At 40.9% G+C, this 15,460-nt stretch overlaps 1 protein-coding gene across 4 annotated transcripts in view; it reads right to left on the reverse strand.

The window, feature by feature from the left end:
- Positions 1-12,472: 12,472 nt before the first annotated feature.
- TMCO1 (transmembrane and coiled-coil domains 1) overlaps positions 12,473-15,460 on the reverse strand; it is a 51,076-nt gene continuing 48,088 nt past the window's right edge. For all 4 annotated transcript variants that reach the window (XR_013374196.1, XR_013374195.1, XM_077886922.1 and 1 more), the window contains one exon: positions 12,473-13,048. Coding sequence is in view for 2 of the 4 variants with exons in the window: in XM_077886922.1 (XP_077743048.1) it covers positions 12,950-13,048 (99 nt within the window). In the remaining 2 variants the exon portion in view is untranslated. The remainder of the gene's footprint in view (positions 13,049-15,460) is intronic.

Below are 15,460 nucleotides of genomic sequence, written 5' to 3' on the forward strand. Positions count from 1 at the left end.
TTATTTTAACAATGACTTTCTTCGACCAGGCTCCCTATGGTCACTTCAGGAATGTTCTCGCTTCAAAAACTTACAAAGCATTTACTCTGTTTGCTGCTGCCCAGTCCGTGTGTCAGGAGCCATACCCAGAGTTCCTCTCTAGGCAGGGTCCTTAACCTGTTTCATGACTTGCTTCCTTGCCCCTAAGCTCCTCTTTCTTAAGTTAGTGGCACCTGCCTTGCAACTGCCTGAAACAACTGGGCAAGGCTGAAATGACATCTTGGTTGGCCTGAGATGTATTAGTGAGAGGCCACTGAGACAAGGCCAACAAGACTTGTCTCTTGCTATTTATGCTATTGAAGTAGTTGGCTTTTCAATATCTCTAGGGTCCCAAATTCTAGACTCTCCCAACCGTTCTTTGCTTTCAAAACCAGTAGATTCTGGTCTGAGCTCCTCTCTTTCTAGGTATACCTAGCTAAAAACAGCAAGAGGCAGCTACCTCAGGCCTTCTGGCTCATTCCAACCACCTGTTCTAGAAATCCTGGCATAGCAGGAACTGTATCCGCCTTTCACGTAACCACAGAAATAGTTCTACCAATGTTTTGCCCACGCATCAGACGATAGTCCAGCCTTTCAGCCAGTATTATTGCTCCCTGACCCTGTACTATGCATCTACTAAGCCAATGCCTATGTTTTAAGTGTTTATTTTTTACTTTTTGAAAGATTTATTTACTTTAGAGAGAGAGCATGCATGAGAGCTTGAGCAAACAGAGGGGAAGAGGGAGATGAGAATGCTCTAGCACACTCCCTGCTGATGGGGGAGCCCAAAGTGAGGGCCTTGATCCCTGGACCCAGATCATGCATGACCTGAGCTGAAACCAAGAGCTGGCCACTTAACTGAGTCCCCCCCAGATGCCCTCTTAGGTGTTTATTTTAAACAGCATTCCACTTCAAGGTACCAATTTCTGTATCACTCAAGGTCTGTTAATCTGGTTTATGAAATAATTCCAAAATGCAATGACTTGAAAACAGTAGAAATTTATTTACAACTTACCTAATGGTCCAGGGACTTCTAGGTTAGAGTGTTCAAGATCTGTGGGGCCAGGGTGGGGAAGAGGGACCTTGGCTTCACATAGTTACTGAAGGACCCAGGGTGCCATCTTCAACACATGGTTTCCAAGGATGCTCTCAGTGTCACCCTGCTGGTCATCCAGAAAAGAAAAAAGACCAAGGAGGTGTAGTGGGTGGGGCATGGAAGTTACACGGCCATACCGAACTGCAGCTCAGTTAGTTAACTAGGAGAGCAAAGTATGCATTTTGGGACATAGCTAGCCATCTCCACAGATGTCCTATTAGGGGTTCCCAAAGAAACAGAATCAATAGGATATATTATATAGACAGAGTGAGGTAGAGAAACAGACCAAGGTTTTAAGGAATTGGCTTATGCAGGTCTGGAGGCTGGCAAATCTGGAATACACAAGTCAGCCTGGTGGGCCGGAAATCCAAGTTAAAATGGGTGTGCAGTCTTAAATCCAAAATCTGAGGGACAGAAAGCTGGAAACTGGGGCAGATTTTCGATGCTGCTCTTTTGAGGAAACTTTCTTTTTATTTGGGAAACCCCACCCTGCTGTTAAGGCCCTCACCTGCTTGGATGAGGCCCCCTTTTTTTCTTTCTTTCTTTCTTTCTTTCTTTCTTTCTTTCTTTCTTTCTTTCTTTCCTTCCTTCCTTCCTTCCTTCCTTCCTTCCTTCCTTCCTTCTTTCTTTCTTTCTTTCTTTCTTTCTTTCTTTCTTTCTTTCTTCTTTCTTTCTTTCTTCTTTCTTTCTTTCTTCTCTCTCTCTCTCTCTCTCTCCTTTCTCTCATTTACGAGAGACATACAGAGAGAGGCAGAGACATAGACAGAGGGAGAAGCAGGCTCCCCACAAGGAGCCTGATGCGGGACTCGATCCCAGGACCCCAGGATCATGACCTGAGCTGAAGGCAGACGCTTAACCCCTGAACCACCCTGGTGTCCCGAGGTCCCATTCATATTAGGGAAGATCATCTGCTTTACTCAAAGTCTACTGATTGTTTATCACATCTGAGAAGTACCAGCACAGTAATTTCTAGAATGGTGTTTGACCCAGCTGCTGTGCACTGCAGCCTAGCCAGGCTGACCCGTAGGATGCCCCTCCACAGATACCAGGCATTACCAGTGGTTATTTTGGGACAGGTAGTAAAAGAAGGGACAAGAGGACAGTGCTGAGGAAAAAGACATGGACTTTTGCTATTTACATATCTTTATAAATATTTGATTTTTATCAAGCAAGCGGGAAGCCTGCTTCTCCCTCTGCCTGTGTCTCTCTCATGAATAAATAAATAGACTCTTTAAAAAGAAAAACAAAAGCCAGGTATTCAGTTAAAGTGGCATTCTAAGATAAAATTGAGGATGTAGCAAAGTCTCAAGAAAGAGCAGGGGCTGCAGAGGACCCGGAGGAGAGATCTAGGCAGCAGAGGGCAGGTGACAGGGAGGAGGAAGGGCTAGGCTGGTGGAGACGTGCAACAGGAGGAAAGATGTGGAGGTGACCAGAAAGGTGAGGGGGACCCTCCTGGGGCCACCACTCTTTTTCTCTTATTTTTCTTTATTTTTTAAAAAAGATTTATTTATTTTAGAGAGAGAGGGAGCATGCATGCATGAGTGGGGGAGGCACAGAGGGAGGCGGGGGAGAGAGCACAAGCAGACTTCCTGCTGAGTGCAGAGCTCCGCCCTGGGCCTGACCCTGAGATCACAACCTGAGCCGAATCAAGAGTTGGATGCTTACCGGACTGAGCCACCCATGGGCCCCTTTCTCTCCTATTTTTAAGGTTGGTCGTTATGTCAAGGGAGCAACAAATCTTTTTTATGGTTTTCGTTGTTTTCATGGAGGCTTGAGGAGTGAGAAGGAGAGTCCAGTAGGAAAGGGAAAAGGTAACACAACTGCCGGGTGTCTACAAGGTCTGTGTCTTATGCTCAACCACAGGGAGCCCTCCCACTGGCCCCGTTACACCCATTCTAGAATCCTCGGTGTGTGTGGTCCGTTCTCCCTCCCTTGCTCAGTGCAGGGGACAGGTGGCTCCAAGAGCAAAGCGCGTCACCCCCTAGACCAGCCAGCGGAGCCAGTTACCATCACTAGGTGGCGCACGCCCCCCAAGCAATAGGCGGAGCAGGCCCTGCCCTAAAAGAAAACTAGAGAAAGCAAACCCATACAACAAAAAAGGAATTCAAGAAAGAGCTCAACAGATTCAAATACCTATCGCTTTTTGAAACCTTGACCACCAAGTTGCTTTATCCTGTACCCCAAAACTTGAGGCTGGGTGGATATTGGTCAAGATAGAAATATCCCTGCAGCAGGTGGTAGCAAACAGCGAGATACAGAATAAGAGGCTGACGGCCCAGCAAGGACCTGATGATGGCTCCCACAGGCAGCCCATCTCCACCTCGGATGGCCTGAATCATCATCCATACAGCTTAATATTAGTAACCTACTCAAAAGCCATTTTTCCCTTGTCCTAGGCTAGCAGAGCCCTGATTTTGCTCCAGTGTCTAAGTCCCCTCACATAATTAGGGCAAATCACGAGCCAACCAGATTTCTTATTCCCCTGGTATTGATGGGTTTGGGGATGGACATGTGACCCCAATCCAGTTGGTGAGCACTGGAGAGGCCGGGTATCTTCTAGGAAAAGATGCCCCCCCCTTTTTAAAGATTTTATTTTAGAGAGAGCGAGCGAGCTGGGGGAGGAGCAAAGGGAGAGGAATAAGCACACTCCATGCTGAGCCCAGAACCCCATGCGGGGCTCGATCCCATGACCCTGAGATTGTGACGTGAGCCGAAATCAAGAGTCAGACCCTCAACTAAGTGAGTCATCCAGGCGCCCCAAGATTTCCTACTTAAAAAAATTTAATTTCTGTTGTTTAAGCCACTCGGTTAGTGGTACACTATTGGAGCAGCTCTAGCAAACCAATCCAGGAAGCCAATGGAGAGTTTTGAGCAGAAGAGTTGCACAATCCGGCTTACTTTTGCTACGTTACAAAGCGTGGAATCAAATGGACCAGTTAGGCTGCTGATGCAGTAAGCTCGGGGGGGGGGGGGGGGGGGGGTGCCCACTCGGGGGGGAGGTGCCCGCGGGCCACAGCAGTGGTCTAGGTAGAGGCAGTGAGAAAGGCAAAGCCCAAGAGAATATGCTGATTGCGTGGGTGTGAGGAGTGTGGGCGAGAGGAACCAAGGGTGCCTGCATCTTACTCATCTTCAGCTTGTGGGGCCTGCCCTCCTCCTAGGTACTCTTGTCATTTTGTGTTGACATCTCCTTTTCATTTAAATAATATCCCCTAGAAATTGGTCTTCTTCCTTCACAGTCTATAGATTCTCCTCATAGATCACAGCCAAACCTATGACTTTGTCACTGGCATTTCGATGACTCCCTGATACATGGCTCCATCTTTGATCTGCCTTCTGAGTGCCAGAAACACACCCAGACACCATCAGGCATTCCCGCCTAGCTATCCTACAAGCTCCTTTCATTCGTTTTGTCTAAATGGAATCATTATTTCCCCCCCAAAGTGTGCTTCTCTTCCTATATTCCCTTCAGTGTACCTGGGAAGTTCAAATGTGGCTTCAGCTTCAGATCTAGGGGCTTAAATAGTGTTGTCAAACTCCCTTCTCCCTCCCTGCTCCCCGCCCCCCCATATCTCTGCTCTACTTCTGTATGTTTATTGGATTTATTCTCTGGTTCTTTTATATTCACCAGAAAAAAATGGTGAACGGTTTGAGCCTATGTACTCAGAGCTTGTGATCCAAAAGCATGAGAGGCCTTCGCTTTCCTTTGATGTCCTTATCAAATATTAGAGTAGTTCCTAGTTGGTTTTGTTTGGCCCACATGCCCAGTCTGGAGCCCAATTACGGGGCCAGGAAGATAGAGTACTCTAATGGGCTAGCCTTGGTTCTATGCCCGTCTTCAAGGGGACAATGTGAATGACACGACATACCACACGGAACAGGGGAAGTATGGTTCCCTAAAGGAAACTGTTACCGGAAAAAGGAATGCCAGGCAGTAACAGGGGACATAGACTCCAGTCAGACACCATTATATTCACAGTGATTCAAAGGATTACTTAGAACACTTAATTTTTATGTGTTCACTTGTCTATTTGACATCTACTTCCCTCACCCAGTTGGAGCTCATCAAAGAGTGACTGTGTATTTTTGGTGATCACAGCATCCCCTGGCACACAGTAGGTGTTCAGTAAGTATCCGATGAATGGTTGGCCTCCTAACCCATCCAACACCCTGCCTTTTCTAATCTACGTCCACCCTGCCACCAGAGTGATCTTAAAATGTCAATCTGATTGTGCCATTTCTCTGCTTGTAATCACTGGCAAATTGGGAGATTTCAAAATTCCTCATGTAAATCATGGATAGATAGACCTCATGGCTTGTCAGTTCTCCATTCCTCCCTAATGCTCCAGTCAACTTCAACTATCTACTGTTTCTTGCCTGCTTACTTTTGTTATGTTATTCTGTCTCCAATGCTTTTCTTCCAACCTTTTCTCTGCCACTTCCAAAAAATCCTTCAGAATTTGGCTGTTGCCAACTTTTGGAAACCGTTCTTGGATCTGTTAGACATCCTCCTCTGTGCTCACAAAACAATACAGTGTTCCTCTCAGCCTACGTTGTTGATTTATTCAAATGCTGCCTGTCTATATTCTAAGCTCCTCGAAGGCAAGGGTTTAATACTAACTTTTGCTGACCAGTACCCAAAATCCTCCCCAAAGAGAATCAATGGTTTCTTTCTCTATTCGTAGCTACTTCTATGGCAGTATACATCACAATCATCAATGTGGCTCATCCTTCTGGAGGATACTGTATCATTAATCCCTGCACCTGCCCTGGTGCTGCTGAGTTGCTCTGCCCTAAAAAGTCAACTGCGGAGTAGAATCACATGCAAAAATATTAAATTTACTCCAGACACTTTTAACTTAAAACATACAAATATACACCCATTCACTATTGTTTGGAGTTTCACTATTTTTGTGTGTTGTATGTGTGTGTGTGTGTTGGGAGGAGGTTGGGGTTTGTTTTCTTTATTTTGGTTTCTTGGCTTTGTTTTGATCATGACTGGCTCATTTATTCCAAAGAATTATTATTTGTTTTCCATGAATACTTTTTTAGCAGTAACACAAAAGAACCAAACATTTGCAAGTTTTTAAAAATTGGAAGAATTCAAATAGAACCTGTAATGACAAAAATCCCATATTTTACGGTGGATGCTTTCCAAAGATAAAATGTTTATAAACCAAAATGTATCATCTCTGATTTCCAGTTTTGGTTTCTTTAATGTGGAAAATGAACTGAAACACTAAGAAAGGACAGAAGGGCTGAATCTTTCTACATTTTTACTACTTTTTTCAGGTTCTGTTATTTCACCCACAAATACGTCAGAGCAATTATTTTTAGCAACTTGCTTTTATTGAGTCATTCCAAAACATTCAGTTTTCATAGATGCAATTCTTTTTGCCTTCACATTTCATTGATTTGCATAATATTTAGTCAATTTACATGATTAAAATTAACAAAACAAATAGCATTCTGCAGTCACGGGTGGGAGCTGGCGGACATAAGCATGGCTAAGAGCATTCGGTACACTGTGAACATAAGCGTGGCTAAGAGCATTCGGTGCACTGTGAGCATCAGTCAGCATGCTCTGCAGGGGAGCAGAAAGGATGCAGAGGAAGGCCTGAGTAAGAGGGGGTTGGATACAGGACCTCTGACTATTTACCCCATTTTCCAGATGAGGCAGCTGAAGCTTAAAAAGAACTGGCCCATTTTTAATAAGTTTTCATATATGAAAAACTCAGATACAGAGAGGAGAAAGAACCTGGCCGTCTAAAGGTCAAATAAAACTTATTAGGAGGTGGTACTTGAAATGAGTCTAGAAGGGGACAGGAGGAGATCACACAGGTAAGCAGGGGAATATTCCAAGCAGAGAAAACAAGGGTGATAAAGTCCAGAAAGACTGTAAAAAATGAAGAATTCTCAAAATAAATTCTGCTGGAGTCTAGGTTTATCAGGGGATGAGGGGGCAGCAGAGATCCACACTGAGATGCTTTTCTGTGCCAAAGAGTTTACTCAGAGGCTCCTGGGAGCCACTGGACCACTTTCCTTGAAGAAGAACACAGTTAGACTTTTTTTTTTTTTTTTAATAATTTTTATTTATTTATGATAGTCACAGAGAGAGAGAGAGAGAGAGAGAGAGAGAGAGAGAGGCAGAGACACAGGCAGAGGGAGAAGCAGGCTCCATGCACCGGGAGCCTGATGTGGGATTCGATCCCGGGTCTCCAGGATCGCTCCCTGGGCCAAAGGCAGGCGCCAAACCGCTGCGCCACCCAGGGATCCCCACAGTTAGACTTCTATCTTAGAAAGATGCTACATGTCAGGATAGACAACAGGCCAGAGTAAGGGGGGCTTCCAGGGAGGCTGCTGCAGGGGAGCTGAGGGACAATGAGGAGGGCCTGACTCTGGGGGCGTCCACACACGGTACTCTCTTCCCACAGGGCCTACTGGCTTTATCCAACAAGGACGGGAAAGGACATTATCTTTCCATATATGTGGGGGCTTATGAGTGGGGTTATACCCACAAAAGAAGTAGGATAATGACTAGCTCAGTGCCTCTCTGTATGTAGGTTAAATACGCTTTTTTGGGCTAGCCCAGAAACCTAGTAAAACATTATATATCATTTTTATAAGGCAAAATTAAAGAGCATGTCCTAAAAGTTGAAAATAAAATCAAACAAATGAATAAACTCAAAGAAACGATTCCAGGTAACTTGAAATCTCAGTGATTTGCTATGAAGTCAGAGTAAGATGTATCTTAAAGAATTCCACCCTTACCAAAACAAACAAACAAAAACAAGAAAACCCCACCAAAAAAACCAACCCACCAAACTTAAACTATTTCTAGTAATCATATTGTTGGCAACAATAATGGTAATTACATTCTGAGACTTCTGGGTAGATATTAACGGGATTATGTTAGTGAATTATGTGATACTGTAATTCTATCACTTCTGGTAGTGGAAACTGGAATTCTTAGGATGGGATAAAAGAGATATGGATTAAAGAAATTAAGTAAAAATTTTGAGGCCCTAAGTTTAAGTAGGGAGTAGGGTATCAGTATAAATTCATAATGTAATTTATCTTAAAATGACAACAAAAAACGTACTGCCTATCTTAGTCCACAAAAAAGGCCTAGAAACGTAGCAATCCAGTCTCAGGGAGCATCCTCAGTGCTCTGATTACAGTGTCCAAATACCATTTTCCAGTAAAAAAGAACCAGGCCTCCTTGGAAAACGTGTTGCTTTCAAGTCAGGCAGGAAATTTAAGATGGTTCTGAAACATCTGGTCGTATCACTCAGCAAGGATGCTCCCAATGACAACTAGAGTCATGCCAAATGGACCCAGAAGCCAACTTCAAAAGCCTCTCATTGGCTAAAAATGGTAGAATTTCAGTATCCACAAGAAAAATAATTTCAGTGACTTGAAGTGAATCAACTGCTAATCACACACACTCACACAAAAATTGTTCACCACAGTCATTCACACTAGTGAATGACTGATTATTCTGAAGACCAGACAATCCAACTTTTATTCTGGCTTTCCCCCCAAAAAATTTACCATTCTGTAACCAAAAGTAGATGGAGGGGAAGGGTCTATCTATAAAGGATTTTAATAAACTGAAGAGATACAAGAAATTAGAACATCATTTTTTAATCTCAACTAATTAATGGATCAAAAAGCTGCTAACATCTGGCAAGTTGAATTTAAATAAAATAAAATAAAGAAGGAAAAAGCTGCTAACATCACAAAAAGAGACAACTAATAAACAGTTAAGTAAAACAGGTATGCAATCAGCAAGACCCGAACTAAGGGAAACTCTACAGGATAAACAGCTCAGTTTCTTCAATAAATAAATTGCAAGGGGAGAAGTGAAATAAACAGTGAGGAACTAAAATCTGAGTGGACTCCAAACCCTACAGCATCAGCATCACCTTGCACTTGTTAGAAGTGCAAATTCTCAAGTGCCACCCCAGACTTAGAAACTCTGGGGGGGATCCCAGCAGTCTGTTTTAATAAGCCTTGTAGGGGATTCTGATGCACTCTAGTTTGAAAACACTACAAGAGACTGGAAGAGATTTATAATGCTTATCAGCCATATGTAATATGGTCTTATTTGGCTCTTGATTCAAAAAAGATTGTAATGAATTTTGATATCTTTAGACAACTTACGGAATCAAGAAATTATTAATTTTTTAGGTTATATAAATGATGTTAAGATTATACACACACATAAACAGGGCAGCCCTGGTGGCGCAGTGGTTTAGCGCCGCCTGCAGCCCGGGGTGTGATCCTGGAGACCCGGGATCGAGTCCCACATCGGGCTCCCTGCATAGAGCCTGCTTCTCCCTCTGCCTGTGTCTCTGCCTCTGCCTCTCTCTTTCTCGTTGCGTCTCTCATGAATAAAAAATAAAAAAAAAAAAGATTATACACACAAACATATTTAAAAGCATTGAGATATTTAGGGATAAAAGATGGGATGCCTAGGATTTGCTTCAAAAACACTATAGGAGGCCGGCTGGGGTAGATCTAAGATTGGCCACGAGTTAGTACTTGTTGAAGTTGAATAATGGGTATCTCAATGTTTTTTATACCTTTTAAGACTTTTTCAGATTTTTTTCCATTTTAAAAAGTATAAAAACTCAGAGATAAACGTAAATTAAAAGACTGTAACTTGGGATCCCTGGGTGGCGCAGCGGTTTGGCGCCTGCCTTTGGCCCAGGGCGCGATCCTGGAGACCCAGGATCGAATCCCACGTCGGGCTCCCTGCATGGAGCCTGCTTCTCCCTCTGCCTCTCTCTCTCTCTCTCTCTCTCTCTCTGTGACTATCATGAATAAATAAATACAATCTTAAAAAAATATTAAAAAAAAAAAGACTGTAACTTAATCAGAATTAAAGCAAAAAAAAAAAAAAAAGAAAGTATAAGAAAGTATATGGCACTTTTACTTGTACTGAAGGTCAGTACTGAAATACACAAAGGTGTAGGTATACCAAAAAACCCCTAGTACCTATCAGTACATGGCAAAGTGATTTTGACTTGGATGTATGGGAATTCTGGATGTTCATCAAACCACTGATGTCACTGTAAGTCCCTGATCCCACCGAAGAGGATGACTTCTATGGGAAATCAGGGACCACAGTCTAGTTAAGGGCCTATGAGTAACTACACTCATTTCCTTTCCAATTTCCAGACTGACTGAGATTTTGAAATGCTATCTGTTAATAAATTCAGATTTACCTGCATTTTTTTGAATGTTTACTGCTTCAGCATATTATGAGTGCAACCTGAGTAGGCTAATGCAGGCATTAAAAATGCTTGTTTTTTTTCCCCTTAAACTAGATGGTCTGGATCTAGTCATCCAAATGACTAGTCTTGAAAAATTTTCAGGGTAAGTAATTAAAAAAAAAACTAATTATGGGGTTGCAATAGCCCTTAATATATCCTTGAATTCACTTTCTTGTGATGTGGTAGCTTTATTCTTTTGTAACACATCTATGGTGCTCTTTTAGAAACAGGGTGAATAGCTGTTACTCTCCTTCTCCCCTTTTACTCTCCCTCCTACCTTCTTCTATTGAAATACACTTTATGAAAACTTAGTCCATGGGATGCCTGGGTGGCTCAGTGGTTGAGCATCTGCCTTGGGCTCAGGGCTTGATCCTGGGTCTGGGGATCGAGTCCTGCATTGGGCTCCCCATGAGGATCCTGCCTCTCCCTCTGCCTGTGTCTCTGACTCTCTCTGTGTCTCTCACGAATAAATAAATAAAATGTTAAAAAAAAAAAAGGTAACCTAGTCCATGACACATTTAATTAGAAAGTACTATCATCAAAACCTAAGGAGGTAGCCAGTAGAATGGACCATGTATTCTCACTTTACAAAGACATTGGCAGAATTTTCAGTGTGGTTCCTTCTCTTTTTAGGTTTTATTTTAGACAGTCCATCACTTTTGTCATCATGTTATCATGATCATTATTTTCGTCACGATCATTCTTTTAGCTATTATTTTGCCCAGAATGGTCAATGACATGGGGAAAAGACCATTAGAAATCATCACCATCCAACATTAAACACCCTGTCTGATAAAAGTAACCTAGAAATAAAGATTTCTGTTCCATTTCATCTGCTTTTATGGAGTTTTTGCTGTGTTCCCACCCATGTGACTGCTTTAAGAAAAAAACCCAACTTTAGGGCTCACATTCTTGACCTGAAGAGATAGGAGCGGTGGGAAGAGAATCAGCACATACCTACGGGGAAGTACTGACGAGCCCGGACTATGTAACTTTAGATGGCTTCACTTCGAATCCTGACTCTGCCACTCACTAGCTAAGTGATAGTGAGGAAGTTACTTAACCTCTCTTGTCTCAGTTTCATCTTTTAAATGAGGGTGAGAACAGTCATTACCTTATGGAGTTTTCTCAAAATAATTAACTAGATAACCCATAAAACAATTAAATTTATCCATACAGTTTATCAATTTGTGTTGACCATTGTTTCTTATATCCCACACCTTCCTCCTGGTATTCTTTTTCTGTCCTGGCAACACATATATATTTCTTTTTTTAATATGTAAGTTCTATGCCCGTCATGGGGCTTGAACTCATAACCCTGAGATCAAAAGCTGCATGATCTACTGACTAAGTGAGCCAGGCACCCTGGAATCATATCCTTTAATAATTCAGCTATCTTGGATTTTGTAGCTCTGAAAATACTGCTCCCAGTTTTACCCCCAAACTTATGGTTTAGCAGTACATAAAATTCTAGGCTGATAATTATTTTCCTCAGCACTGAAGGTATTATTCCGCTGTCTTCCGGATTTTATGCCATTCAGAAGTTTGCTATCAGTTTAGCAGTTGTTACTTTGCAAATGACATGACCTCTCTCACTGGTTGAATACATGCATCTAAGGAGTATGTATTTGTTACTAGAGTATCACTCCATACAAGATTTCCAATTTCATGGATCAGGCAGGGGAAGATCACGGTAAAAGCATCCTCTCATTTTTCATGAAGGACCATGGCAGGAACTAAAGGCCATTGTGATCAAAAGGAAGCTCTGCAAGACTGCATACCTATACCCTCGCCTCCGGGAGATGACTAAGAGTGACTTCCCAGGAATCCAGCAGGGTATAAAAGGGATGCTGAGGACTCTCATTTTTACACTCACGTGAGTTACTTCTTTCCTTTCCTCTCATGCTTTCTACTTCCTACAATAGGACAAGTCTATATTTTGAGCTTATAAGGCAAGTATGATAAAATAGTACATTTAAAACTTTTAGTTTAGCCCTTTGTGGCCAATGTTTATGTTCAGATTACTAAAAACATGTATCTAGGAATATGGTACAAAACAGATCTCACCTTGTAGATGAAATAGCTAAAATTTTGGCTTCTTTATTCATCTTCGGTCATATATTTGGCTTGGAAACAATGTACAACAAATAGTTCCAATTAAGATATCACAAACTGAATTTTTCTTCCAGAACTCTAAATGCTCATGGAGAGCCAACTTCCATGGTACAAGGCACATAGCACACACTTGAATCGGTCCCACAGAAAATATTCATGTAAGCCAAACAAGAAAGATGCTATTTGTTTCTCATTACATAAACATCACCTAAACTTATCTAACCAACAAACATATTTTTTTAAATTAATCTGTGACTGAAAGTACTATCATGTTTGTTGGGTGCCATTCTCATTAGAATAATATCCAAGAAGTCTAAAAATAACTCAGAACTAGAAAGTGGCCCAAGCCCTAAGGCTGTCTATGGCTCCTGCTACAAAATAGTTGCCAGTCTAATTTGAATGTTTAAAAAGAATGACGGGTATTACAGGGTTCTTCTTGATTTCAAGAAAATTTCCCAGAAGGAGGTGGAGGGCCAAGAAATCCACCTGCCTGCTTGGTGGCAGCACGTGAAGGGGCAAGACCAAGAATCTTCTGGATGTTCTGTGAAGAAAACAGAATTAAAATTCAGTTTTAATATGAGATATTGAGAAGAGTGTTTAACATAGATCCCATATGAAGAGAAGGCATACAGATTAAAAGTACCGTTATGATCTAAAACTGGACAATTACTACCATGTTATTTTTTAAAAGGCCTACAACATGATGGAGATCATAGAAGAATAAAAGCCCTCTCACCTAATGTGACCTTGGTCTACAACCAAAAAACAAAAAAGCTGATTTTTTCAAGTGGAGAACCATTAAAAGAGGTAATCTTTTATTTCAACAAGAAGCATATAAAATATACTCATTAGCTGTTTCTTATAGCAAGGCCTTTTCTTTGAATGTGGAACATTAGCTGTATTTTAGTCATTACTGCACCGTCAAAAGCTGAAACTGAAATATACAATTTCAGTTTTTTCAAAGTGGTAAGGAAACTTAGGTTCCTGCAAAGCAATGGGAGTCCAAAATCCTCCTACATTTCTAGCACTTCCCTCATCTTTTCCACTTGTCATATTATATCTAATTCAGCAGTTTTTTAAAAAAAATTCACCTTCATTAAAGTATTTCTCATAAAAATAACTTTTTATACTCATATTTTATTACTCACTATAACATTAAATTAAAGTATGTAAATACGACATCAAGCAAAATCAGCATAAACAGTTTTAGGATAAATACAGGCTCTTGAAAAGCATGACTCACCCGGTAGGAGCAGACAGGTGTGGGTGCAGAGTGCAAACCATGAATGGAGAGTGGGATGTAGGGATTAAATGCTACGCCTTTTTAAAGAGGAAACTGAGAGGGTTTGTAAATGTGGAAAGCTTCAGTAAAGATCAGGTGTTAAGATTCTGTATAGCATTCATAAGAGGGAAAAACCTTAAAGATCATCTACATTCTCTTGCTCAATTCTTTCATTTTTACATTTGAGGAATTTCAATGAAAACCTGGAAAAGTATGATGGTTTGTCCAAAATTACAAAGTTAAATGAAGAACAGAGTTAGAATTAAAACCCGTGTGTTTTGATTCATAATCAGATAAGTTCTCTTCAGCAGTATTTCCTGTGTTAAAGTTCTAGTCTTCAGAACAAACTACACCCCACTGGTAGGCAGGTTAGCATGTGTACATTCACTCAATAGTTATTGAGCACCCACTGTATGTAACGCACCATGACAATACCCATATCCAGCCTTCTCTGAAGTGTACACAATCCCTTAATCCTTCCATCATTGGGAATGAGGACTACTACTGATTTGAGTGTTTATATTTCCAACATAGTACCCTGTCAGAATATAATAGAATATGTAAATACGAAGACACAACTTTAGGAACTCATTCAAATTACATTTTAATATTTTTATGAATACGTTTTAATATTTTTATGATTGATCATAAAATACTTCATCCATCCACTCACTCACAATACTGCAGCTTGTGCTTTACTAAAAATGAAATCTGAGAAGAAGCTAAGAAGAAAAAAAAAAATCAATCATTAGGTCAGCCAGCTTCTCCTTAGTAAAGTTGGAGAATGTATTACTTTTATAATAAAAATAGCTCCTTTTTTGCCTAATTCTAAAAAGGTGCACAAAACAGTAAGACCAAATGATATAATGTCACTAATTTCCAATTTCTTTTACTTTTTTTTTTTATCCAATTTCTTTTACTTAATCAGTAAGTCTTTACTGACCACCTACAATGTAGCCAGCATTAAGCAAGGCATTGTGGGAAATTACTTTAAAAATAAAATCTGAAATAAGACATTACAGAATTAGCCGGTGATAAACACATTTGTCTAGTTAACAAACACAATAATACAGTCTAGACAAAATATACTAGGCATCCTTGATCAGTTATTCTGTAGAGACAGGGGCCAATTAAGTGAGTCCTTACCATTTCAGAGATAAAGACTAGTGTAAAACTACTGATGCCCTTTAAATTGCAAGTTTACTGTAATTTAAAGAAGACAATCAAAGGAAAATAGGAAATATATTGAAGGGTAGACTGTTGATAGTCTCATTTATGAAATAACAACATATAAATGACTATTAGACACAAGTCCACTGCTCTAGATGGGGAAGAGCTCAAATAGCAATAGAAATGTTAAAACAGGGCACTTCAGCAGCCAAGGCTGAAGTTCATGGAAATCCAGGCAGCTGTATACTTGTGGCAAGAGCCCTAGGCTTCCTTTGGGAACTCTAAATTAAGTTTATCAGTGTTACATTACTCAAGAATTTGCATTTTAATATAAATGCTATCTACTGCATGCAATCCTATCCTTTAGTGAAATTCTAAATGATCTTTTTAAATTCCTATGGTCTCACAAATGAACCCAGGTTTTATGATGGTTTTTCTCAGGGAAAATTTTCTCTGTTTCCCTGTCCATGAAGTCTTTTCAGTGTAGGAACTAACTGAAGC

Source organism: Canis aureus, chromosome 38 (assembly GCF_053574225.1).
Source record: "Canis aureus isolate CA01 chromosome 38, VMU_Caureus_v.1.0, whole genome shotgun sequence".
Lineage (NCBI taxonomy): Eukaryota > Metazoa > Chordata > Mammalia > Carnivora > Canidae > Canis > Canis aureus.